General features: G+C 49.6%; 1 protein-coding gene across 9 annotated transcripts in view; it reads right to left on the bottom strand.

Moving 5' to 3' along the window:
* Positions 1–26,948, bottom strand: part of R3HDM2 (R3H domain containing 2) — a 60,642-nt gene that overhangs the window by 7,870 nt on the left and 25,824 nt on the right. For 3 of the 9 annotated variants that reach the window (XM_040618484.1, XM_040618485.1, XM_040618486.1), the window contains 12 exons: positions 18,622–18,820; positions 17,407–17,448; positions 15,593–15,679; positions 13,960–14,086; positions 12,777–12,855; positions 11,956–12,015; positions 11,144–11,284; positions 10,626–10,734; positions 9,343–9,438; positions 7,791–7,822; positions 5,033–5,265; positions 1,892–2,076 (listed from right to left, as the gene is read on the bottom strand). In XM_040618484.1, coding sequence (XP_040474418.1) covers positions 1,892–2,076; positions 5,033–5,265; positions 7,791–7,822; positions 9,343–9,438; positions 10,626–10,734; positions 11,144–11,284; positions 11,956–12,015; positions 12,777–12,855; positions 13,960–14,086; positions 15,593–15,679; positions 17,407–17,448; positions 18,622–18,789 — 1,359 coding nt within the window. In that variant the 5' untranslated portion in view covers positions 18,790–18,820. Of the gene's footprint in view, positions 1–1,891; positions 2,077–5,032; positions 5,266–7,790; positions 7,823–9,342; positions 9,439–10,625; positions 10,735–11,143; positions 11,285–11,955; positions 12,016–12,776; positions 12,856–13,959; positions 14,087–15,592; positions 15,680–17,406; positions 17,449–18,621; positions 18,821–26,597; positions 26,728–26,948 lie in introns of those variants that run through there. The other 6 variants (XM_040618480.1, XM_040618479.1, XM_040618488.1 and 3 more) reach the window with 6 other exon arrangements.

The raw sequence follows: 26,948 nt of genomic DNA, 5'->3' as shown, positions 1-26,948 counted from the left end.
TCTCTGTGAAGACACACAGCCCGGCCAGTTGCTTTGTGGAAGCTGGGAAGGCTGACCATGTCCCCAAAGCAGCTCTTGCCTGGCACGAACAGTGACACAAGTTCACAAAGGCCAGCTACGGCCAACAGCAGCAGGAGAGCCACTTCCCCCCCAGCACAACCCTCGAGTCTCTCCCACTCCACTGCCCGCTCGTGTCTGGCACCAACTCCCAGCTCTCTCCGCAGTCCTTCTTGGCCTTTCCCACAGATAAGGTCTTTTTCTTCACTCTTGCCTTCTGTAGGGGCCCCTCTCACTTTGTCACTGGGAGGACCTGCCGACTCCTAACTCAAGCACCATGTACTGTGCTTTGGGCACCAAACCTGTAACGGTCAGCACCGGGCTGGTTTTTTGATCATTTGATTTGACCTTTGGTGAAACAGAAGGTGCACTCACAGGGGCGACAGCGCATTTTCAGACCTTTCACCAATAGTCAAGACATGTGAAAAAAGTTTTTCCAGGACCTAAACCATTAGAACAGACAAAGAGTATAAGATGGAAAATAAAACCCCAGCAAGACACAGTGGTCCCACACAAGCTCCAGAAGCCTGCTGTGTGTTCAAACCTCCCGCCCAGGGCACTGCGTTCTGTCCCCACACTGTGCTACAGCTCCGGACAGACGCTCCTGGCTAGCCTTAGTGCTGGACCCCGGCTACCTTAGGGAGACACCTCGTCTGTAGAACTGTTTCCCTTGAGTCTCAGGATCTTCTGCAAATGGATCTACAATCCTGAAGCCAGTCCAGGGCCCAAGAACTTACAAACTCCCCCCCCATCCTCATACAGACGGCAACACACAGTAAGGAGCTGTTCCGTATTATCTGCAGTAAAAGCTGTTCGAGAAGGCTTGTTTCCTCCTCCCATCCCAGCTCACTGAAAACATTTAGAATCATAGAACAGTCCAGGTTGGAAGGGACCTCACAAGATCACCTGGTCCAATCTTTCATGGGAAAGGAAGCCTAGATAAGGTTATCTAGCACCCTCGCTGTCTAGTTGCACCTTGAAAACCTCTAGCGTAACCTGCAGTTCTTTGCTGTAGGAGACATCCTAAGTAGGAGATGATGGACCAGAAAGGATCCCTACAAAACTCATAGGCAGGTGGAGGTCCAGCACTGACATGCTGCTCTGAACAGGACAGGATGGGAAGCTTCTGCAGACACTTCCCATGCACACCACCCAGCTCTGCACCTGCTGAACGTGAGGCAGATATGCTCTCCAAATGCACTCACCAGGGCTGGCTCGCACCCCTTCCCCAGTCCTGCGGTGATACAGGGGCAGCTCTTGGGCTGTGACAGCCTCAGGAGCACAAAAATGTACGTAGGAAGGAGAGCCACGAGTGCTTTTCGGAGGGCTCTGTCCTCAGAAACAGCCCTGCAGGCTGTGGGCTGGCCCGAGGAAGGTCTGGAGAATACACCCAGGCACAGCTCCAGGTCTGCCTCTCTCCAGGACATCAGGCGGCCAGCCACAGCATTTCAGCACTGGGGAGCTCAAACTCAACTACTGGTTGTGACAGTCCCTCACCAGGAGGGCAACTGGTTCCAGAACATAACCCTGCCACTCAGCAAAGGGCTACAGAGCCCTGGCCAGGAGGGCTGCTGGCCCGAGTGGACACAGCAGAGGCTGACACGTTGAGATGTCACAGAGCATCATGATTAGGCACAGCAAGGCTCCAACCTCCTCCTGCTCTCAATAGCATGGAGCGACTATCACTCCATGACAGGCAGCAAGTGCGAGGACACCCAAAGCCCACTGGGCAAGTGTGAGTCCAGGGCACCCTGGGTGTATGCTGGCTCTGCTTCTACCTCCCACCGCACGCCCAAGGAACGCACCGAGCCCTGGACAGCGTGCAGCAACTCACCTGGGATATCATGTGGTTACTCATGGCTGGCTGCTGCTGGGCTGCAGGTGGAAGTCCTTGGGGCTGTGGTGGTGGCTGTTGGGGTGGCTGTGGTTGAGGCTGCTGGGCTGTGCAGGGTAGGAGGCCACGGCTGGGCTGTGAAGAAGGGGACTGGCTGCATGCTTCAGGGGCACCTAGTACCAAACCTTGAACAGAGAAAGGCACAGCAGGGTTGGTACCTGGGAGAGAAAAACATCGATTCATAGATGGGGAGGGCGGGGGGTAGATCCTGTCACTATCTCCTGTACTGCAGCCAGACTGCGTTCTCTGCTGTCCACACGGGAAGCTTCCACAGGGGACAGGGCGAGCAGGCTGCAGGCTAAGCCACTAGTTTGTCTCTGCTTCACAGCAAACCAAGGTGTTGACACCCTCAGGACTCCAGGTGATTGCACCTCTCTCCTCTCTGTGTCCAAGTACACACACCGATCCCCCGCAGCTGCTCACAGCATCTTCTCCTCCTGACCCACGCACACCCTGCCCCACACAGGGAAGACCAGGGTACAATTCCTGTCCCAGACTACGGCCATGAAGTGCACAGCTGTTATTCCCAAGAGCGTGCTCTCTTCCCTGACCCCAGCCTAGCACTCTCACTCCAAGGGGACAGCCTACACGGCGGTCCCCACGTACAGCTCTCAGATCGCTGCTGTTCTTGTAAACCTTCAATGCTACTCAGAACCGCAGGACAGCAAAGGGCCAGTGCCAGGCTCATACGATGAGCACGGCCGGCCTCTGCCCATGGGACAGGGCACGCTTGGTGCAGGTGCTGGCAGGACGGGCACAGGGGAGTAAAACTTATCTGTGTTGCAGTTGATTCTTTGGAGGAACGATCCCTCCGTCTTGTCTAGAAAGCACCAGACACAAAGTCAGGGCCTTCTATAAATGCCATGGGCCTTCTGCTGGGAAAAGGAATCTGGCCATCAACAGCAGCACCTGCCTGGTGGGGAGCTCTCTACCCCAGCATGAGGCAGAGACTACAGAAAGAGGAAGCCGCCAGATACACACATGTCAGCTCAGTACCATAAACCAGTCTGCAGAAAGAAGCTGGAGAGCTGTTCCCAGTCACTGCTCAGTTCTGCAGCTAGGCATGGCCCCTGCTCGGACACCGATACACCACCGTGATTGCTTTGAGTGCTTGTCCGGAATGTAGAAGGGAGTGAGGGAATCCCTTTTCATGGCTACACAGACCCAGCACACACACATCTTTTGAGCAAAGGGCTACTGGGTGGCAGGTTGAAAGGAATTCCTTCCCATGGTAGGAAAAACCATTAGGAAGGAGTACAATGTATGCTGCAGGACACCCAGTTGGGAAGGGCTCTCCTCAGTATTTCTGTCTTGCTTCCAGAAATAAAAGGGTTGTGAAACTATTTCTTGATGCCCAGTAGCTGCTATTTAACTAATTCTGACTCTCATCTACTGCATTTCAACAGCTAATCTTCAGGCATTCTGCTAAGACATGGTGCAAAGAAGGAAGCATTTTGCTGACAGCTGCCCAGGGGGTGAATGCCGAGATGGGAAAAGAGCCCCAGATTCCTAAGCACTTCCTCCCCCACAGAATAAATATGAGGATATGGAGGGTGGTGTTTTGGGTTCCCCCCCCCCAAGTGAAAATTCCTTTGCTCATCCCACCCCCCACCGACATTTCTAATCATTTGCCATTATATAAAGCCTGGAGAGCAATAGGTTTCTGTTCCCAAGGGAGACCTGGAGGAAAAATACAGAAAGAGGAAAAAAAATAAAAAAATGCAGCAGATCCTCTCTTGCTCTGCTTTGCACATGGCTGGGACAGATCTTCAAATAAGTGCTCCCATCAGCTGATGAATCAGTCCCGGAGGTGGTTGCAATAATCAGAGTAAGTGTAGCCCTGAGCACAATGGAAATAGGGTCCCAAGAGATGATGTAGGCACCTTCAAACTGCAAGATGAATGTGTGGTTTTCAAAGTTAGCCTGGGTGCTAGAACAGCAGCCTGGCTGCCTTTTTAGGGCCATCCCTTTTATTTGAAAGGATTCTTGTGCAGCAGTATAATTGCCCACAAGCACTAACCTGCCTCCCCCCCCGCGCAGTGAAACGACAGCTCTCAAGCATTTGGGGACCTGCTGCCTTCCAGTGAGAACGGAGGAAGCAAGACAGGGAGACAACACTGGATTTTGCTCATTTGATACCACACAGCAATTGCAACCAGCTACCATATGGCTCCTCAGTTATCACCGGACCATTAAAATGAGAGCAAAGACCTGTGCTGCCTCTTTCACAAATGCCTTTCACAAGCAGTCGGTTGAAAACAAAGGACTCTGCTCCCCACTGGTAGAAGGGCCGGTGCCCTGCCAAGTGCAGCACACATCCCCTTGGGAAGCTGTTGTCAGTAACAGATTACCAGTGATGCCCCACAAGAACACTCTCCATGCCTGGGCCACCCTTTGTATAGCCTCGATGGAAAAGGAAGAACTCACCTCAAGCGGGCAAAGAGACTTGTGATCCTTATTCCCTTTGGTGCTCCTGAAACCTTGAGCTGTATTCAACAGCTCTTGAGGAGCTGCAGGCCCTGCTCCCTGTTATGTTTGCTCTCAGGAGTATAGTGAATCATTTTGAGAGAACATCGTAGGCAGATACCAATTAACGTGGTCTTTGTCTGAGGAGGTAGACTGTGTCTGATGAGACAGACTAATTGGTGACACCCTTCCCTGGACCTCCTTTATCGGAAAACAAGGAAAAGTGCCAAATGGTTCACCCTGACTAAGTCTCCTTAGGCTGTGAGTGATTCTGGGGAGCAGAAAGGAACAGCAACATAACCTGGAGTACAGCAGGGGAAAGAAAACAACAGAAAACTGGTAGCTTGAATTCCAGGGTATGGGACTAAACTACGTCCTTTAACTTGGGTAACTACTAAAGGGAAGGAAAACATGACAGTGACTATTGAAAAAGCAGACGATGAACCAACTGGCGTATCCCTGCCCAGGTACCAAACACATTCAGATGATGCCAACCGTGTCCCATGTTAACCAGAATCACTGACCAGAGCACCATGAGCCCCAGTTCCCCAGCGTGAAGGCTACAGCTGCTAGGTGTCCTTTGGCAGAAGGTGTGCAGGGGAAACAGTACAGTACCTGCCCGGGACGGTCTGCTGGCAGTGCTGCCTTTGCTACTCCCGATGCTGTCCCCCCGTGTCAGGATGGAGATGCCACTGAAGCTGCTGGCTTTGGTAACAGGTGGTCGCAGGTTGCGGATGGAGCCATCTGAATCTGTGCTGCTCCACGGCCGAGGCTCCAGCGACTTTATCTCGCTCTCTGTGCTGCTCTGGCGGCTGCCTGAGGCCCGGTTCAAACTGTCCCGGTTGCCCCTGCAGAGACCAGAGGAGTTAGAGCCACCTCCAGTGGGAAGGGGCAGCGGCAGGACCTGCCTCGCCGGGGCGGCGAGCCCAGCACGTCAGCACTCAGCACCCTCCCTGGGCCACAGCTTCCCTGGGCATGCACCGTGGAGGCTCAGACACTGCTGATCTTCCTTGGCATGCGCCGAGCGCTGGCTCCTGGCCCTTTTCCCTAGCCAGACCCCAGTCTGCAAGAGATGCCAGCAGGGTCAGAGCATGACCCCTTGCTAAAACCCTTGCCTCACTGCAGGAAGCTTTTAACAGAGGCCTTGAGACAAGGCTGACTGAGATCTTGCGAGACCACTCCATACCCGCTCCATACCAGCCCTGGTAAGGCTTTCTGCCCAGCTGGAACAGCTACATGCTGGGATATTGCTGCGCTCAGAGCCGTGCTCCCACTGACCACCCTCCCTCCGCCTCAGGCCAGGTCTGGCCACAGCAGGACTTTACTGAGTATCAGTAAAACGTCCTGAGCAGTGAGCCTGGTTTATCAGGCCAGCTAAGGACCGTAAGCGCAGTAACGGGTTCCTGGGCCTTCACTGGGGAGGAATGGTGAGGAAGGCAACACTGGAAGGGATGGATGCTCATGTAGCGCCACAGGCTGAGCCTGGCAGCACCTCCACGCAGTTGTGGAGGGGAAAAGACAGGCTTGGAAGGAACTTCTGAGGCGATAACCTGGGCTGCTGGAAGCATGTGAGAGCCGAAGAAAATACATCTCTTGGAAAACCGGTACGATGGTTATATCCCTAAAGAGGTGAAGGAATTGGACTGTGCAGCCTCAAATGCCAAATTACAGTTGCCCTAACAAGCACCACTGTCAAGCTCTTGGGCTCCCTCCAACCTAAACTCTGAAGGCTGCTCCTGGGGATGTTCAGAGAGGAAGGGGCAGTGTTTGTGTGGAGAAGGGGCATGTCACGGCTTCTGTTCTGACTCAGCTGCAAACCTGGGTTCCCTGAGAACTCAGACCCCCCTACCAAGCTGACTACTGCTAACCCAGCAGCATAACGGCGCTGCTTTCCCTACAAATGCTCTCCAAACTCTAGGCATGCTACCACACCCTGGCTCTCAGAGAGCACTGCCCTAGCAACTTCAGCCATGCCCTTCTCTCCATCAGCCTTACTACGGACTGTTTCCAAGTGCCTCCACCAGTAGAGAGCTCTCTGCAATCAGACCTGTGCTTCAGCAGCATTAATACAGGACTTCCAAGCGAGTGAAACAGGCAGCCGTACAGCTCTGAATGTCAGCCTTTGAGGGCACCAAGTCTCTGGAGTTCACACAGACGTCACCTCCAGCACCACCAAGGGAACCCCAGCCTTCTCTTGTCTATGGAGACAGAGCTTGTCTATCTCCATTCAGAGCTCAAAGTGGTCCCGAAGCCCACATATCCTCCTTCTCCCCACTATGGGAACCACAAAACAAAGACAGCAGGTTAACCAAGCTCTTTAGGGACTGGGCACAACAGTCAGAGAAGCTCCTAGCGCAGCCCTGGCTGCAACTCAGCTCCTGAAGCTGCAATCGCATCAGCAATGGTTTTTTGGCCACTTGCTGGGTGAGTTTTACTACAGCCCCATGGCTGATCTGAAAATAATAACCCCTGCCTTGAACACCACTGCCACATGCAGATGCCAGGACACAGTCCCCGTAACTGCACTAAGGACATGCAATTTTCCATGACTGTGTCCCTCCAAGGGCAGCCTGAGCCATGTGATGGACTGAGGAGAGGGGCAAAGCTGTTCCTACACTTGCTTGGATCCTGCTGTCCTGTTCATACACATCTAGAGATGCTTCATCTCTAGAGCTCTGGCTATCAACCAAGACGGCAGTGGGCATTCCTTATCCTCAAACCTTCAGCCCCCTCCTGCAGCAGGGGTATGCGTGAAGCAACTTGTCAGGCTAACTCCATCTTTCCAGCCCTTTAATCCACAGGAAAACTACTTAATAAGAAAATGCTGCTCAAACATGTTCCCAGTGCCCTCTGCAGCATACTCTAGTTGAAATGGAAGCCCGAGATGCTTCATTGCCACCATTAAGTAATCCGGCCTTTATAATCAGGGATTAGGGACAACCCCACCTTATCTGGATGCTGATCCTGTCACTGTAAGAGCAGGGCCTTTCCTACCCTTGGGAAACAAGAGACTGGCTTGAGAACTTCTGGAAACCTCTGGCTTCCCCACTCCTCCCTGCCATTCCCACCTTCCGCCCCTCCATTTCAGTTGATGAATCAGCAAAAAAGGACTCAGAAATTGATGTTGCAAAAAATACAACTGGAGTAACTTCACAAGCAGCCATGCATGGGGCAAACTTACTCAGCAGGACAATGTACAATATAAGTCACACAGAGATACCTAAAAATCTGTCTCCGTTTGTGAGAACTAGAAGAAAAGCCTTCTTTGGAGATTCTGTCGGTTAACATCAGAAAAAAAGCATCATTATAGAGTCATGCAGTCCTCTGTAGAGAAAGCCAGAGACACAAACAGTGTCTGCTCGACAGTACTAACCTGCTGTCAGTGAGATATCCATTCTGGCCAGTCTGGAAGCACGGAAAGGACATGAAGATGGGAAGGAAAGAAAAGGGAGACTTAGTAACTTTGAAAGCAACAAACACAGGCAATTTCAAAGCAAAGAGGAGAAAAGCACTAACAGTATGGGACTCAGACACAGTCTGTGTTGCGCATCAGTTACATGGTCACTCAGGAGTCTTGCTGAGCCTTCTGCACAGCAGTCCCATTTGGTTCTCCATCCAGGCCCATTAGGAACTGCTCCTGACACCTACAAACCTGCTCTTTTTCAAGAGTTTGCAAATCTGAGTCCTCAGCTCCCTGCTTCATTGCTCTAAGGCAGGCTTGACAGTAGCTTTGTCAATGGAACCATCAAGGCCAGACATACAAGGGTCCTTGTTTGCTAAATGCAGGCACAATTATCAGAGCCATGAAAAAATAGGCAGGGGGCTCAAAGCCAGCCCAGCCCACCCTGTGACAGTCACCCCTGCCTCTGGAAGTCAGACGCACAGCGCTGGCTCAGCCCATGAACACAGCGCAAGGGTAAGTACGAGCCCACTCAGCATTGCGCTAACTGGGGCAGCGCCTGCTCTAGTCCAGGTCTACAGGCAGAACTGCTTACTAACGTGTCTGGATGGCCTTGGGCCTGTGCATGTAAGACAAGTCCATGATCACAACTGGCTGGAGAGTCATCAGCTGAAGCTTGGTGACTTGACTAGGGACTCAGGTCAGTGGCTGCCTTAACGTCCTCCTTGGGCAGGCACATGGCAATTCCCATTAGGACAAATGAAAGGTGTCGTCCCCAAGACGCTCAAAAGCAGCAGGCAAGGAGCTGGACTTTGAACATGATCCACGGCAGATGGGCACTTGGAATTGTCCCTGATTCCATCATTTGCCACCTGGCATAGCATGGAGAGCTGCCTCCAGCTGGCAGACAGTACTCAACACAGCAGAGCACAGCAGCCTCTCTGAGCCAGACGTGAGCAAGGAACACAGCTCCGGCTTAGAGGAGTTCCACGTAGGGAGCAGAGATCTCAAGGAAGCAATAACCAAGCTGGACACTTTGTAAGAAAGACAAACGTACTGCCCAGATTCATCTTGTAAAGGCACAGAGCCCTGCCTGATACTCCAAGGCCAGCACTGCTTGGTCAGGAGGTTGAAGCTGCAGCACTGGAGAGAAGCTGGGGGAGACAGCTGCTGCTCCTTTCGGGTTCATCGACCGATTTGCTATTCATCCCAGAAATGCCACTGCACAAGCTTATAATCTTGCTGGGCAGCAAGGAGCAAAACTGCCTCCTGTCAGTCCCCACGTCTATTGCCCCCTGAAACAAGCAATTTAGGGAAGGAGCAGACTGGTGAGTGGAGGTGTGGTCTCTCTATCTCAGTGTCTTAGACATCTTTGTTAGGAGCTGGAATTCAGTGGTAGATACCAAGAATACTGGGAAATTTGCAGAAAAGGCAATGACGAGATCTGACCTCTGAGTATACTCAAGGACACCTTCTGCCACAAAGTTCCAGGAGGGTACCTGGCAAGTGAGTCATCCAAGCTTACCTCTCGTGCAAATATCCGCTCCCTGACCCGCTGATACTCTTCCTCTCGCTCTTCTATAGATTTGCTCCTTCTCCCATCCTGCAAGGGGAGTCTCATCTGAAGGGACAAACACATCTCAGCGGGTCAGCAGTTGCCAATGGGAGCAGGGGGCGCAGTCAGCTGCTGATATTTTTACGTAGCAGTGTAAGTGGATGTGGATTACGGAGTGTGTGCATGATGCCTGGATGCAATGACACAGCCTCTGCCTTTGAACCTACCTTCGGGACACCTATGTCTAGGGATGAACATCCTGGAGGTCTTAGTGCACTCCACCTCCTGGATCAAGCACAACCACTCTGCCTGAACTCTGTCTGATTCGGAAAGGACAGATCAGGAATATCACCATGTGCTTCTGAAAGACAATCTGTTCCCAGGGGTCAAAAGCTAAAGGCCACTCTTTGGGGCACATGCCAACACAGCAAACTCCTGCTCAGTCATGGATTCTGTGCTTCATGGGTAGCTGCATCACCTGCAGAGTGCCACCACGGGGAAACCAGAAACTGATACTGATTGCAACGACCAGCTCCCCATCCTGACGACTTAAGTTCAGAAACATGACCCAAAGCAAGGGATAGTGGTATGCTGGGGTGATGTAAAGATGGGAGCTACAAGAGCAAAGAGCATGAGATCCCTGGTGAAGAGGTCTCCTGTCTCTTGCCCCGTTTTTGATGTTCAAGATTCTGTCTGACACAGGCTGGGAAAACAGCCCCAGATGAACAAGCTAGCTCTGTGTTACGGGTGTGGTGCCACCTGTGACAGCCCAAAGGCAGCCAGAGATTCAGGAGGGATTTTAGCTCCGATGACTGGCAATGCTGCTGAGCTCAAAGCGTTTCATTTTGCCGATGGTTTCCTTCCAGCAGCACTGCGAGGTCCTGATGACTTCACAGCTTGACTCGCTGCAAGCCCCGGGGAGGGGTGGGAGAGATGCTTGGCAACACTCAGCTCTGGGGCATTTCCAAGGAAACCTTAGCAAAAGGCTTCACCTTAAAGCCTGGCCCAGCCACCAGTCGATATTCAGGGTACAGAAAAGTACCCCCCATAGAATCCACACAAATTCTTCATGTATTTCCACAGTATTCTGTGAAGTTTTCATGATATATCTAGATGCTGCTGCTTGGGTGGGGTGGAAGCTTCTATTAAAGGTTACTGCAGGAAACCCAAGAGAAATTTAGAGTTGTTCTCATCTTAGAAAAGTCACACTCGACTTTCACAAAGTATGCATATAGCCCACTGCCAGCCCTTACCTGATTATCATCTCGGTCCATGCTGGTATCATCTCGTTTTAGAATAAATCTCTGCGGGAACTCTGCATTCTTCTCATCTTTGATGTGCTCAGAGAACCTCTGCTCAGGGCTGCAGGAAGAACCAGACCTTGTTAGAAGGGCAAAAATAGGCCTAGAACTGTCTTTCTAAAATCTCTGCTGTTGCTTTGCAGGGAGTGAGAGGGTGTGCAAAGATGTTTGTTCTGTTCAATCTCTCCTCTGTCTGATGGCAACAAGAGCTCCTGCCCCTTCTCTGAGAACTAAAGAGAGCTAGGAAGGGTTGCAAATACATATGCTTAGGACTGGAAGTAAAGGATTCTTCTCTTCTAGAGAGGGGACCTGCCCTTCTCATGCAGGCAAAAAAACGTGGTGTGGAATCCACCCTGCTCTGGACCATGCCAGGGCTCTGTGTCTGTGGGTGTCTGGGAGTCACGTAGCACCATGCAGGAATGGGAAGGGGATGCCAGCCCAGTTGTTCTCCCTCCCTCCCTCCCCCTTACATTCGTGTGTTACTGGTCTTGTTGATAATGACCGCCTTCCCGGTTTGGTCAACGTTATGGTCCATGCCAAAGTAGGCAGCTACCCGGTGCAGCAGCATCCTATGGTATGAGGTCATCTGAGGGAACTTCTTAAACTGATTGCTGAGGAGGGAGAAAGCATTAGAATTGGGAAGACCTTGAAACAGACAATGATAATCTGACACCAAAAGAGAGATCAAGGTCAGAGATGCCTTAACTAGATCAGACCATGCCACCAATCCCGAGCAGTCAGTCCTGACTCAAGTGCTGCTTCTCACACCGAGTGTGATCATGGGCTTACACTGCTTTGCTAGACAGAGCTGGGCTGATTCAAGGGCTCAAGCTGAACAGGCCCTTCCTGAAACAAGACCAGCTTGTGCAGAAATCCGTGTTTGTTTTAAAGCAGGAACAGGAGCCCAGGAGGCAGAATTAGTACTTACACTGCGACTTCCCTGATCCTATTAGGTAAAGCAGTTTGTAAGCTCTGCCTAGTCTATCTCACATTCTGGGATGTGAATCCTGCTCCTGGTTTCTCCACCCCAGTTTATGCTAGTAAGAGCAGCACAATGGCACTGATCACCTTCACAGGAGGATTATGGTGTTAAAGCAATTGATACTCGACCAATATGACAGTCAGGAACCTTCTGTATGGACAAAAGGGGGCGGAGGATGAAGTCGAGAATGGGCTTCCTAACCAGTGTGTCCAAAAAGACTCCCCTCTCCCTTGGGTACCCAAGCTCCTAAATGTACGTTACAAACCTCTTTTGCTTGACACAAACTTGATGATCACTTACTTGTTATCAGTAATAAATTCCAGAATCTCCTGTTCTAACTTTAGTAGCATCATTCTGTCCCTGTCAAGGAAAGAAAAAAGAAAAGGCCACTTTTAGAGACAGTGAAACACAGCTTTCTCTGCTCGGTACCACCCTCCCTGCAACAGAGAAAAGTCACAAATACCTGGAGCAAGCAACATTATTAACCAGGCTTCAAACATCCTCCACAGGAATGAACTGAAAAACTCCACATTTTTTCATATACAGTAAATTAATTGCCAGTTTTTTTTCAGTTTAAAGTTGTTGTTTTGCTAACAGTGCTTGGTTTTTGGTAATATTGAATCTCTGCTCTGCTGGAAGCTTCACTGGTAGAGACTCCAGCTTTGCTATTCCTATCCCAGGGTTTGGCTTGATTACTTTTGTTACTGACACAGCAGCAGTTCCTTTAGAGGCTGGTATTTGACAATCATTTATAGAAAGGGTTTTAAAGCAATCAAGATTCCTTCCTGCTTGCATTCAAACAAATTATTTTCCCTCTTTTTCTCTCTCTGTAACACACAATTACATGTTTTGATTGACTGCAGTATATAAAATTACAGTTGTGCTTTTTGTTTTGACACTGCCCCAGCCCTAGTAGCACACTCAATTTCAAAAAGTAAAACACACTTTCAGGTACTTTCTGTCGTTGCTGTAGTCCCCCCTCCTCCCAAGGCACATGAACACATACGTACACACATGCACACAAACACCACAAGTTTAAGAGTCAATCAAAGCAGCATCAGTCGCCAGGTACTCCCTCCCTTAACTCCATCAGCAAGTAGTTTTACTGCCTAGGGACCTACCGTGGGTTTTTTTTCAGTGTATTTACTAAAAATTCATGCAAATCTATTCCAGTGGAGTCTGTATATTCCTGGCTGGAATCTGAAACAACAACAGCAGCAGAGCAAATTAACAAAACACTGCAACAGAGCAGACTGAAGGGGTGTGTCTTGCTACATGCATGAGGATGACATCCCCACACTGCTGCCAGAGGAAACCCAGTTTCATTCTCAGCATCGACTCTTCACGACAGGAAGAGAGGAAGAAAAGCCCACCTTGTCACAGAACTGCACAGCCTGGCACCCGTACGACCTGGGCTCTGAATGCAGCCTCTAGGTCAAGTTTCTCAATCTGTAAAATAGGGACTGTATCCCCCGTATACCCTTTTCCCTGTGGGCAGCAGGAGGGTCAGTACGCTAACACACATGGCACTAGGAGCACAAGGGCCCGTCAGGAGGATGCCAGAGAGGGAGACCCGATCAGTTCACGGAAGGAGACCTTGCCCCTAGAACCAGCCACTCGGAGCACACTCTGGATATTCCACGCTGGTACAGGAGGCCCCTGCTAGTGTAGTATACCATACTTTTGTACAAGCAACTTCTGCACCTTTGATCCTGCAAGCTATTTAACTGGAGAGCCCCACTGGCCCCGTTCCTCCCCTCTCCCCACGTCCTTTTTAATTTAAAAGTCATCACAGAAAAAACAGTAACTGAATCTGCACTGCTGCAGAGTTCCTGTCTGTACAAGGATTCAGATGCAATTTGCTCAGCAGATTAAATGTGTACCTTTTAGCCGCTTCTATGCCCCAAAATCATAAACGTAGGATCATACAACAGCAACTCAACTCATCTCCTTGCAACCTCACACCTTGCCACCTATGGCAGGTTTTTTAAAACCAAATCTAAACTGAAAGTAAAAGTCTATACAGTGGGTCTTCTTGGGTTTGCACTTGGACATTTTAAAAGCCACCAGATCACTATAAACCATGCAGGAAGCCTGCAAGTCTACTGGGGTACATGCCAATCTAGAGGCCATCCCCACCCCCCATCCCCCCCATGCTCTGCTCCAGAAAAGATGATATAAAACCGACACATTCCTGAGCAGTCACCAGCAGAGGTAACCCCTCTGCTTCCAACTGTACCACTGGCCAGCAGAACCCTCAAAGGCAGCAAGACAGGACCTGCCCTGTTCAAATGAGCACCTGACCTCGAGACAGCATTTTCCTTGGTGCCTTTTCTTTATTCTTGTCTTTTTCTTCTTTCTCAGCCCCATCTTTCGTGGACTTTTCCTCTTCCTTGTCAGAGGGGCAGCTAATGTGCAACTGAATGATGTCCTGGAACAAAACAAACGAGGCTGGTCTGAGTCACTTAGACACTCTCTGGAATTGCTGCCGTGGCTGGAGATGTTGGCAGCCAAGAGAGGCACCGTGGAAAGGTAGGGAATTCAGGTCACAGGTCTCAGAGACATTTCATACGAGACCCCGTTCTGAGAGCAGACAAAGCAGTTTCTCTCCCCACCCTCCTCCCAGCCAGAAGCCTTCAGCAGGCTCTGAGGAGACTCTCAACATTTGTCACTGTTGGAAACCTGCCTCGCCTGGATCACCTCGGAATCTAACTCACATGCTTCCCTATTTGAAGCTGATAAAATGCTGTTACATTTTGGACTCAGGAGTGCCTAAGGTGAGGTAGGTCCTGCACCGTTTCAGTAAGACTCTACTGTCTAACCTGGGAAGAGAAAGGACATGAGGAGAAAACAATACACAGCAAAAAGCCTGTGTGGTGTGATGAGTGGTCCGTGTGCCACACAGGGCTTTCTGATGTGTCTTTTCATCTCCTCTCTTGAGTTGCAACTGCCCAGCATGGCCTGAGGATTCACTCTGCTCCACGGGAAGAAACATTAAAACACCTGTAGGATTGTCAAACGTCAGATGATGCGCTGCTAAAATTCAAGTTAAAACTGACTATGAGACCACAAGCCTTTCCCCACCCTTCTGCCTTTATGCTAGTACAGTTCCGTGGCACCACAATACATGCTTATGGTTTAAAAGTCCTCCTGGTGACCCTACTGTACTAAGTGACACCCAAACAAAAGACAGGAGAGCAGCCTCTGGAGCCAGGAGCCTCAGCAGAAGGAAGGCTTAGAGGCCAGGTACCCTACTCACAAGGGCATGGAGGTCTGGGCAGCACTCAGCCCTGGCACAGGCCAGGTTTGTCCTCGTCAATGGGAAGCAGTGTTGAGGTCTCTCAGCTAGCACCCCAGACCTAAGCTGGTGACTCTGCATGGTGCAGTACTACACCAGCTCAACAAAGATGGGCTGTAGCTAGCATACACAGCACCATTCTGTGTTTCTAAAGCTTGTGTGGGCAGAGAAAGCTCAACCCATCTGCTCTTGCCGGGGCAGACAGGTTCTCTGTGCCTCCCTGACTGCTGTCCACCTTCAGACTTCAGCTTCCCTGTCACAGCCCACAGATGGGGGATTATCCCTGCAGAGCCTATGTATCGCTTCTCTGTGAGCTGGCTGTTTGCATAAAAACTTGCCCCAAACGTGGCCAAAACCCCAGCGGCTTTGTGAAGGCAAAGTGCCATTCCATTTCTAGGGGCATAAGCCTGCCCAGCTTGAGTAGCTGTGGGTGCCCAGCAAGTTGATGCAGATGATTCCTCGTAAGAGAAGGGTTGTGACCGCACACATAAGAGCAGCGCTCACAGGAATGACCACTTCCTTCAAAAGCAGCCTCTTGCGGGAATTCTTGGGCACAATTCCAGGACAGAACATTACTTTTAGCAAGACGTGGATTTTCTGGGCTTCCACGGGCCATAGCTTGTCTCATTCTAGGCTTACCTGGGTCTCCAGCAGCCCGTCTACAAAGGGACTAGACGATTCTTCACATACAGCCAAACTCCTAACCAGTTTAAGCTTTGAATTAGACTGGAGAAGGAAAAGAAAGAGTACAGTTAAGACACCTCAGTCAAACTGCACACACTTAAGTAGACGCTGCTGCATTACCAAGCCACTCATGCAGTCACTGTTAATTACCCTGCTGAAAAGGAGGACTACCAAGCCAGCTTCTTGCAGAAAACAGTAATATACAAAGGCCTAGAGTCCTAGAGCAAATCAGTTATTTTCTTCCTTCAGCCTTTGATTAAGATTTGAACTAACCACATTTTAGGTGAGAAAGTTCATTGCCTTAATTCATGCACTTTTTGACCTCTTCAGCCAGAGCAATCCCACCCTTTTCCCTCCTGGCCACAATTAAAACCATTAACAAAGGATATAGCTGAAACCAATCATTTTATTGTTTTGTTAGGATGTGAAGATTGTTACTGTTCTTAACTAAAAGGGTGTCATCCCATTTACACCTTGTCTCTCTGACCTGATACCTTTGGTTATTTTGGGTGATGTAGTAGTGCTTAGGGAAAATGCTTAAAATAAAACCTACACTTTTAGGACTCTTGGCAAGTTGACTCACTTGGGTGACAAACAGGAAAAAAAAAATAAAAATCAACCAGTCATATGAGATCCCAGGCAGCATCAACAATATGGCGAAAGACCCGAGGTGCACAAACACGTTCTGCCCTAGGTATGGACAGGGCAGGAACTGGAATCACAGCCTGTTCGGGTACTACACAGAGTCCTGGCCTTTAAGACCAAATAGAACCATTAGAATATTTTTTTCTGAATTCTCTGTAGTTCATAAGCAGCACATCTCTCATACATTACCTTCAATCAAACCCAAACCCAGGTGGAACCCCTGTTACAAATTTAACTGGTCCCCCCCAGCTTCCATACCTCAGGGCTGAACCTGTCTTCTTCATCTGGGTTTGAACTTTTGTGAAAGAGGAAAAAAAAACAACCAAGGGGGACACAGAACGATGGACCTTCATCCTCCCAATCACAGTTTTAAAATCAAACCCTGAGCAACCTAGTCAGACGTCACAGCTGGCCCTGTTTTGAGTCAAAAAGTTTCATTCAAACCAAACGGATCCTTGTGGGACTAGATGGACTCCTGAATTACGCTATATTTCTATAACAGCCATGAATTTTCCAGGTGTGGCAACTTTTGGTAGTTATTATCAAAATTTGCAAAGAAAACCTGGGGCTAAGACTAAGAAAGGTAAAAATAGAAATAATAATAAAAACCCCATCACACAATGGCTGCATTTTTACCCCAAGATTTTGCCTACAAACAACATTCTAGAACAGTGGTGTCCTGGTGCTTGTTACTAGCAAAAGTTTTAGATTTGCTAACATGCATATGTGCCATTGTTATGGCAGATAATGTGGTATCCCCTGAAAAAATGGGCCTTACGTGAAACCAGACAGTTATACCTGACTCTGGTTTTTAACTGGAGGGTGTAACAGCCCAGTGCACTGTGCTGTCCCTCCAGCAACACCTCCAAATTTCATTTCTGGTGTTTTGTGTGCTGGGGGGAGGACAGGTATGGCAGTTAGCAGCAGCAAACAGTTCCCTCATGGGTAAGCGTGCGTTAAAAAGGAGCACTCGTACTCCAGTGCATGGAAAGTTACTGTCCTTGAACCATCACACCCTGCATGTTGCTTCTGGAGACAGGAAAGACTTCTCAACCGTCCTAAGGCTGGAATAACAACTCAGCTTGGAATGGCCAGAAGAACAGGATTGTCAGAAGAGGTCATACCTTGGCTCTTTTTCTGGCATGTCCATGACTTGAAGTGCGTCTCTGTGGAGAAAGCAAAGAGCAGGCAGGAAGCTTAATCTGAATGTGCACAACTGTAAATGGTATTTGCCATGCAAGGCAGCACAGCACCGAGCGTGTAAATTAACTCCGAAGAAAATCTCTACCCGACAGCAATGGAAGCACGTGCGAATAGGAAGACCTGGCGAGCTGTCCCGTCAGGCCCCAGGTGGGCAAAAACTGCTTAAGAAACTTCATGCGGATTAGACCCAGTTCCTGTTTCTGGCAGAAGCAGTACGACCGTGGGATCACAGGGCTTGCAGGTGGAAATGGGAAATGGGAAACTTCTAAATGGGAAAACTGTAAGTCTAGCATTCCTGGGACACGAGGAAGGTTCTAACACAGTGGATCATAACAGATGCAGTGCTGCTCTGATTTAAGACACAGAGTCATCTCTTAACCCTACCTTCTAGGAAACCTTTCCCCATCCCACATTACTAAATGTGTAATTTAGTCGCTCAGAGCGACTAAAGTCAGGCTCTGAGCAACACTAGTGTCTGCTCATGCCGTGGTTGAACAAATCTGGCAACAGCCACCAGCTTTAAATGCAGAAGCACTCAGCAAGGTTGTTGTTGAGGGTGGGCACTTCTTCAAGCTCAACACTAAGCCAAAAGCACATGCGACAGGAGAGCAGAGCAGCAGGAATGAGTCCCAGCACTGTCCAAATGATGCTTGCCCAGATTTTTTTTTTCCTTGCTGAAATGAAATCCCAAAACATTCACTCCCTTTTTGGGCATTTTTAACAGCAGCGGAGCAACAGCCAGGCTCCATTCTTGAAATTAAGCTCTCCCTAGGATGCCTTCACTTAACATTATGTCACTAACTGATCCTTGGGTCAAAGAAAGAGTAAGAGCAAGGTAACAGCCATGGGACCAGAACCTAGGGACTGAGCACAGGTGCCCCCAGGAGCACATCAGTCTCATTTTCTCTCAGACTCAAAGAATATCTAAATTACACCACTCTGAGCAGAACGGAATTAGCTAAAGAGAGCACCCTGTGAACAACACAGTCTGTACGGCATGGTTATCCCCTTGGGAGGTGGGAGCACAGGCTTGGGCCCCTTTCAGGAGGGTTAGCAACTAGCTTGTGTTTGCAAGTACGAGAGGGTCCAGCTCTGCAAGCCGGCAGGAGGGACTACCCACTTCTCTGCACACCTACCTGAGATTCCTGGCGCACGCTGACATCCTCCCCACCGTCCTTCTCCACCTCCTCCTTGCTTGGTGACCTGGATACATATTTGGTTTTGTTCACGGATTCCTCAACCACCTTTTTTTCAGACTCCTTCATTATTTCCAGAGACTCCTGTGCTGTGTTGCTGTTTGACATCTTCAGAGCCCTGCAACGTAGCAACGGGCACCTGCCGGACGAGGTGACAGAACCGGTAGAAGGAAGTCAGGGGGTGGAGAAAAGTTTCGATCTGGAACATAAACTCTTGCACATATAGATTGTAACTTTGTTGTAACTCATCTTGTGCACAAAGACCTCAAACTAAGCACTCCAATAACAGCTGACCCACTCATCCCCTTGGATGCAGCCCCCTGCAGCACCTGGCTCAAGGGGACCTTGCAGAAGATCGGTGATTCTCACCAGGACTCTGGAGACACTTGCAGGGCTGAACAAAGCCTCCCAAGTTACACAGAGATCTCCAGTGCAGGCACTCTGCCCTCTAACTTCTTCATGAGGGTAGTCCTAACACTAGCAAACATCCAGCAGGTGAAATAAGCTACCAAAGGATGCATGCTCTGCCCCAGGACAAAAAAAACTCAAACCAAAACAAAAAAAACCCCCCACCTAACCCCCCTGCTTTTTCCCCTCAAATCCCAGCCCAGTCCTCCTTGCAAGGAGTCAAAATTTCAGTGAGAAAACAGCCTCGGATCCCAGACATTGCTCTGGTTCTTCCTGTGAAATAAGGTAACCCCCGATACCTTCTTTCTAGCTGCCCATGGTTAGATACTTCAGGAAAAGTGGCAGTCAAACAATAACACTCAAATTACAGATCAAAACAAAAAAAAACGCTTCCCGACAAAGTTGCGCTTAATTGCTTCCTTTTGACTAGCGAGAACACAGGCAGCCCACAAAGACCCTGAAACCACCTCCGAATTAGAGCGGAACCTAGACAGGGCAGCAACATGCGCCTCAGTCTGCCGACAGTCTTAAATGCGAGCAATGAACACGTCACACACCCGTTCATCAAATTAAGTGTTAATTCCAAACTGATTGCCTAGAATTGAAACGTCGGCCCTCTCAGCTAACTCAGAGCAGGCTTATTTGAGCTTAAGTGAGGGCTAAACCAGCTCACGTAGGACCACAGAGGGATTCTGGTACTGAGCAGCACGCTTGCAGAGACGCTGCCTGCGCAGAACCCAGTGTTCATCCTGGTGACAGATGAGGAGGCTGGATAAAGGCTGAATAAAAGGCAGGCCCATTGAGACAAGTTTCCAAAAAGAAAAGGGGAAGCCTAAATTTCAGAGAGGCTCAAACAAAAGGTCTGGGCACTGGAAAACACAGAGGATGTTTAGCTTGTTTTATTAATTACTTTGGCAAAACATGGCCAAAAAAAGTCAGATCTCACAGAGATTTATCGACTCTTGGCTCTGTATGGGAACTACTAATATTCATTAACTAATTCAACTTCATTCCCCTTTAATTTGTGGGGCTGCTGAACATAAAGCATGTATTTGACTCTTACCGCAATTACTGGAATCAGTTCCAGATACAGAAAGTGAGAGAACACAATCAACTGCTTCTAGCGCATGGATCCTTACAGGGATTTGTAACAAACTTTTAAAGGCATCCAGGGCAGATGCCCTGTTGTGAATGGGAAATGCTGTGCAGGGCTGCAGCCAGAGGAACCATGGTACCATGCAGCAAGTGTGCCTGGAGATGTCAGCACTGCGCTGGATCAAAGAGAGAGGACGGGATGCTTAGCGACCAAAGGAGGAAGCTATCATCACCTTACCTTTCCTGCACACCTACCATCACCTGTTCTAGACTTGCGACGAGCTTTCCCTGAGCAGTAAGACACAATGCTGTCAGTTCAGAGTCACAGATGGGAGAACCAGGAAAGGAAAGAGTTACTTAATCCAAGGCCTCGATGAGTAAGCGGCACCTTGAGGTTGTGTGGGAAATATTCCTGTTGACCCCAAGTAATTCACAGAAAAAGGGTGCAGGAAAAGCAAAAAAAGGTGGCACAAATGAAGCTGACAGGGCCGCACTGTCCGGTTTAGGCACAGGAACCAGTAAGTTTCAAGACAGACACATGTACCCATAGCAGAGTGACTGTGGATGCAAAGGGTTGAGATAAGCAACCAGACACAGCCCAGCACTGTATGAAAACAAGTGATTTCTCACTAAAAGGAACCACTGGAAGATCCCAGCCACTGTTGATGCATGTTCACTCTGGATTAGGAAGGTTACAAGAAACCCACTGTTAATTCCGTAAGTAACTTCCCATGTAGCACACCTGAAGCGTTAAGGTGAGCACACAAGGGGCCAGCAGGCTCTTCTCACCCGAGGGGCAATACTGAACACACACCACTGGGCAAGAGCCCCGTGTCCGCTGTGGTGCTGAGCCAGGCTCCTTCAGCCCAGCACCGTCACGCTGTACCAGGCAGGCTGTCCCCAGCCAAACTGGTGGCTCCTGGCAGAAAACAGCTGCTGCCGATGGCTGGTTACAAAAAGGCACCAGAGAGCAGCCTGCCGCCGACTTTAGCCTTGCAAGACGATTCTGCAAAAACCTCTCCCTTCAAGCTTCTAACAATCTCCAAGCATGTATGCGGCCTCAAATGCCAGGTGGAGGAGAGGGTGAGAGCACCTCAGTCTGCTGTTGTGAATGCTGATCACTGCACGCATCACTTGCTGCTCCCTCCCCCTTCCTGGCACAGTCCCACAGGACAGTGTGAGCACCACCGTGATGCCAGGGGCAGGAGCCTCCTGGAGCATCCCTCCAGGAACCAGCTTCCCTTGGGAATGACTGAGGCATCTGTCCTCCAGCTGCAAAGGACTGCCATCCCGGCAGGCTGGGCATCCAGCAGCCACCAACAGGAACCACGACTGAGCTCCCAGGTTTGGAGCCAGCGTGCGGCATGGGGCGGTGAGCCCCATGGGAGGGAGTTGTGCTCTGCTGCAATGCCTCCACCAGGAACTAGGTCAGAAAAGGAAAAAGGAGCACTTGCTTGACTTGCAAGCCTACTTAGTGGGAGTCTGCACTATGCATGGGGTGAAGTTGGTAAACTCTGCCTCCCTCCTCCCCCAAAATATTCCACGCTGCAGGAAACTGCTCCAGCCTTGCAGCCAGCTTGTGAACATGTCAGGAGGATCTGTAGCAGACTTGGGCAAGGGAGGCAGGAGGTGGCACCTGAAACGCCCGCATGACACATCTAAAGGGGGAATTTCTGCACTAAAACAAAGGAGCAGGTTTTGTACAGCTCATTCTCTTTGCAGCGGCCACCCTGTAACAAGTTTTTACCCCACAAGCCAAGCACCTCAGTCAGATTTAAGAAGGGTTAACAGGATCTTTTCTCATCATACTGCAATGTAACTTCAGCATCACAACAAGGGTAATACGATAATTTTTCCCTCTCCTTCTTGCAGAAAAGACAACTCTGAGCCAATGAATTGACATTTGTAGGCTGCCCCTCCTGATAAAGCCTCCATCCCTGACAGCAGTCCTCCAGGATATTTCCCTGCACCTAAAATTTAAAGCAGATATGTGCACTGCTAGTGCTTCTCAATAGCAACGCTTTTGAGAGGAGGTTTCCTTTCCGTATGAATGAATCAGCCTTGCTCCCCCAGGACAGACGTGGGATGCAGCGAGGGGGTGGCAGACATGATCTGCTGTGACAGACAGCGGCTTGCAGAGAAAGTGGAAGTTCAGAGGACTTGGTGGGGTGGGTGGGATTGAGCTGCGCCTTGCCAGGGAGATGAAAAGATTACATAGATGCAACATTAGGGAAGCCACAAAATCTGTGTCAGAAAAAGAGAGTAACGGAGCAACAGGATGTGGGTGAGCTGCCATTGACTTTTTGGTTCAGGTCTGGAGGCTGGCAAAGTAAACAGGCCAGTCAAGGCAGTGGCAGTGTGAAGGCGTTGTGTGTGCTGGCCAAGGGCCAGGTGAAGAGGTGGCCAGGATGGACTCACATTCTCCTCTTCACCTGAAAGAGGAGCATCAAATTCCACCCCTGCCGCCTTCTTGGGACATACAATTTGCAGCTGCCGAGCCATGACAATGCAGGCAGCAGCTGCCTCTGCTTAGGCAGGGAATAAAAGCAAGAAACTTCTGCATTTACAGTTAGCAAACCTGGGAAAGGCAGGAAGCCTACTGCTAACTACACTCTCCTCCTGGCCTTGTTTCTCAGAGTACAGACACGCTCCTGTGAGCTAGATGAGGGTGCAAAGGAGACATATGGCTGCTTGGCTGTAGCTGCCTACATGCACGCTCCTCTGTTGCCATAGGATAGAGGTATCTGAGGTAGCTCATCCCACCCTGCAAGCTTAACGCTACCTCTCAGTTTTCAGGCAGAAAGGCAACAAGTGTGAGCGGGCTGCAGTTTCTCCATCCCTGTCCAAGCCCTGACCACAGGAGCAAGTTTGCATGCTTACAGCCTTCTTCACCAGGCTTCACAATTTTCTTCAAAGACAAGAATCTCGACTCACTTCCCTACCATCTCCTCCCTTGGTTATTAACCAATTCTTTTTTTGTTTTCCAAGACGCATGCCAAAAGGCACTCAACAGGGCAGAGTAAAAATCTTATCAGACTTGGCCCAGGTCATCAATGTTAATGGAACAGAGTTTTCACTACAGAGAAGCTGCAGAGCCTCACTGCCAAGGAGAAACCCTGATACAGCCATAACAGCAGCAGCTCTCTCCATCCTCAGGCTGGTTATAACATATAAAGAGAGCATACTTAGAAACAAAATACATCCAATCACATGACGAGCAGAGTTAAAGCGCTCCGAGGGCTCAGAAATAAACATCCCAAGGCTGGTGATTCACTGGCAGGCAGGACGGTCCCCACCACACCGCTCTGATGGACAACCAAAGTCAGTTCTGAGCACTGGGAGGAGAACTGGGTGGGAAGTGCTGGCCCAGCCCAAGGAGGTTTGCTGGTGCAACTGGTAATTAAAACCAACAAAACAGCCTCTTAAGAGGGAAAGGGGAAAGCAGTGGCCTTTTCCCAGCATCTGCGTGTTTCACTTCACCCCTCTGTGTAAGGCTTTAGTATTAGCATCATATATCACTGATTAAGTACCTCCTGCAAGGTTAAATGATGATGTTCTCACGAACAATTTGCTCATTGGCTTCCAGGTCAACCAATGGGAATCACAGTTCCATGGCAACAGGCTCTATCACTAGGAGCAACCAGACAAGTTTGGGGGGTGATTTAGATTCCCCCTCCTCGCTCCCCTTCCAGAGCACAGCGTCTGCTGTGGAAAAAGGTTTTCACAGGAAAAAGTGGAGGCGGTGAGGTGGAGAGGGTGTTGCAAATTCAAGGCATTAAAGCCTCCTCAGTTCTACTAAGTCAGGCAGCACAGTGTTCTCTCTCTATACTGAGGGATCTTCAGAGAGGCTTTTGTCTTCTCCTTTTCTGCCAGGGCATAGCAGCTGGTAAAATTTTTGCTATATTAAAGGACACCTACCAGATGCAACAAGAGGCTGTAGTGAAAGGCTTTGCTAGTAGGACCAACAAAGGCCATGTAGCTCCTGCAACATCTTCCTCCCAGGCTCCGTTCGGGCTCCCAATCTGCTCTGCAAAATGTAAGCTGCCTGCAGCCACACTGCTGACTGGGGCATCCTCAGCATCTCATAAAAAGTCTGCAGCTTCATCTTGAGAATAAACAGGTAAAAAAGCCTTTCGAGCATGCTCCCCTTTCCTCCTGTTGGAGAAACCAGCTCCCTATCAGAAGCAACAGCTCCAGCTAGAACAAGCACCCAGTTCAGTGACAAAGTCCTGAAACCTTACTCAGAAACACTCATAAGCTGCAACTGTCTCTGCCAACGAAGCAACCTCTCCTGAATTCTCTCCATTGCTTTTTTTTATTAGCAGTTGAAGACAGGGATTGAATTTCTCACTACCGTACAGTTCCTACAAAACCTAGCAAACCCGCCCCCCCCCCCAACAGAAGGCCAGCTGTATTTGACTGCACAGTGCATAGGCTCCCAGTGCTTAGTCATTGCTCCAAATCTTAATCTCCACCCCCACATTACATCAAAGAGGTGAAATTATGATGCTGATAGAAGGGCTCGACTTCAGGTGGAAAGAGGGGAAATCACCGTACATGAACAAGGAGACAGGAAATGCAGGTGAGATAGAAAGCCCTCTAAATTAATTCTGCACAGTATCAGGAGGCCTCCAACATGTTCCTTCCAAAGAATTCCAAGGAGGGTAAGACAACGTCAGTTAAACTGCCTTCATCCACCACCGAGGAAAGCCACCATATCAAGCTCTACTCCACATTTGCTGGGCAAATGCCTGCCGCAGCTTAAGGCGCTAGCGGCTCTCCTTGTGTTCACCAACACCTGTGCTGTATGGCAGGGCTGCTACCAGAACCCTTTCAGAGGGACCCGTCTCTGCACCTCTCAGCCGCTGCCCACTTGGGGTTTGAGGGGCTTAAGCTCAGGGGCTACCGGGCCCGTTCCACCAACCATAACCCCTAGGAAGATGCCAGTGTCCGCAACGGCCTAGCCGTAGTGGCCACGGTGTGCCTCTGCATCTCTGGCTCAGTGTAGGAACTGGAGCCTGAGTAAGCAATGTAATCCTAGAGCTCTTCTTCATTTTAAATACTTTTAAAAAGGCTGTTCACTAGTACAGGTGCAGTCAGCCCTGTTAACCTACTGACTGTTGTGCCGTTTACAGCAAACATTTGAGTTACCACCACGGCAGCAGTACTCAGTTATGTGGTACGCATGTGGACTTCATTATGTAGAACATGTCAAACCACAAGACAATTTTGGGGAGGGGGGGGCAGGAATCAGTTAATTTGTTACCTCCCCCAATCAACACAAGCACTGAAATCAGGATAGGCGTCAATGCCACCACCGTACTCCAAGAGTGTGGCACAAGTGGTGCCGTGACTGCCAAAGTCATCTTCATGTGATACACAGGAGTCAAACATGCCAGAACAATAAAGGTGTGCTGGCATCTGAAGGAAGAGAGAATAAAAAAGATACAGCATGGTTTGCCCATGGGCTTCAAAACCAACAGCATGAACAGCCTGCCATTTCCTCCTGAATGCAGCTCAGGGTTTCCATCCAGACCTCCACTGTAACAGCAAGTCCAGCCCCTTGGAAGGCGGCGGGCAGGACACGCGCTGTAGTACCGCTGTAGTACCTAGTACTGGGGCCTTTCCAGCGCTGCCTTGGGAAGGATGAGTCAATGCTGAAGACTCATCTGACAAACCGCACGCGTTCTCACGAGCAGACCGCCACCTCCTTGGGGCAGGTTATCTTCCCTCACCTTTGTGAACTGCCTGCTCTATCTAAGGATCTTGGTTCATCCAAGGAACACCAGCACCGCAGCCCCTAGGCAGGCAGGGTAGCGACAGGAATGCAGCAGGACCTCCTCCCTTGTCAAAGCCTTTGGGACCACAGCACCCTGGGGATGGGTAAACATCTACATTACTGCAGTCTGAGAATTGCTATTAAAACAACACATCTTGCCTAGACACGATGGAATAGTTTTCACTGAAAATTAGTATTTCAGCAGAAGATAAAACAAAAAGCACCACTTAAATGAAAACACACGAGGCAGAGCAGCTGTTGTGAAGGGAGCACACAGCAGAGGTAACTGCCTGCCACACAGACGGACTCCAGGCAGGAGGAGGGTTCCACCACGTGAGTTCCACTGCACCAGACAATCGGGAAAACACCACTTCAACTCAAGTCATGATTGCTTTTCATTTCATCATCAACACAAGAACAAGGCCCTCCTCATACAGGATGGGAAGAACGACATCTGGGCCTAAGACAGAAACTTCATCAGATCTTAAAAGTTAAGCAATGCAGTGCCCTGGGCAGCACATGCAAGGCAGAATTCCTTTTAGGGGTGGAAGAGGTGTTCGTTCTTCCTTGCAAGGGAAGAAAACAGAAGATGCTGTTGAACCAATGCCTGAAACAAATATGCCCAGCTACCTACCCAATGACTCCACGTGCTCTGCAGGAGATTCTGTAGTTTTTAAGCTGGTGCCTGTTGTGTTGAGATCCAGCCCCTTGTAGAAGGAAAGAAAAGCTCATAGTAGAACATTTGCACTTGTCTCTGCATATAAAAATTCAAAGCAGACCAATTAATTTCCTTCCCCCTCCAGACTGCAGATATTCCCACTCAAGACAGGTCTTTGCTTCTTGCCCCAAAGGCCATATTGTTCTTTTTGTGGGACATAAATTGGTAGCTTTCACATCAGAGGTGGCTGAATTTCAGTAGCAAATGAGGTAACTTCCATTCCTAACTGAGCCCTGATCCTTCAGAATGGGAGTAAGTATCAAACCA

Source organism: Falco naumanni, chromosome 20 (assembly GCF_017639655.2).
Source record: "Falco naumanni isolate bFalNau1 chromosome 20, bFalNau1.pat, whole genome shotgun sequence".
NCBI lineage: Eukaryota > Metazoa > Chordata > Aves > Falconiformes > Falconidae > Falco > Falco naumanni.
This window is presented reverse-complemented; position numbering and strand designations above follow the sequence as displayed.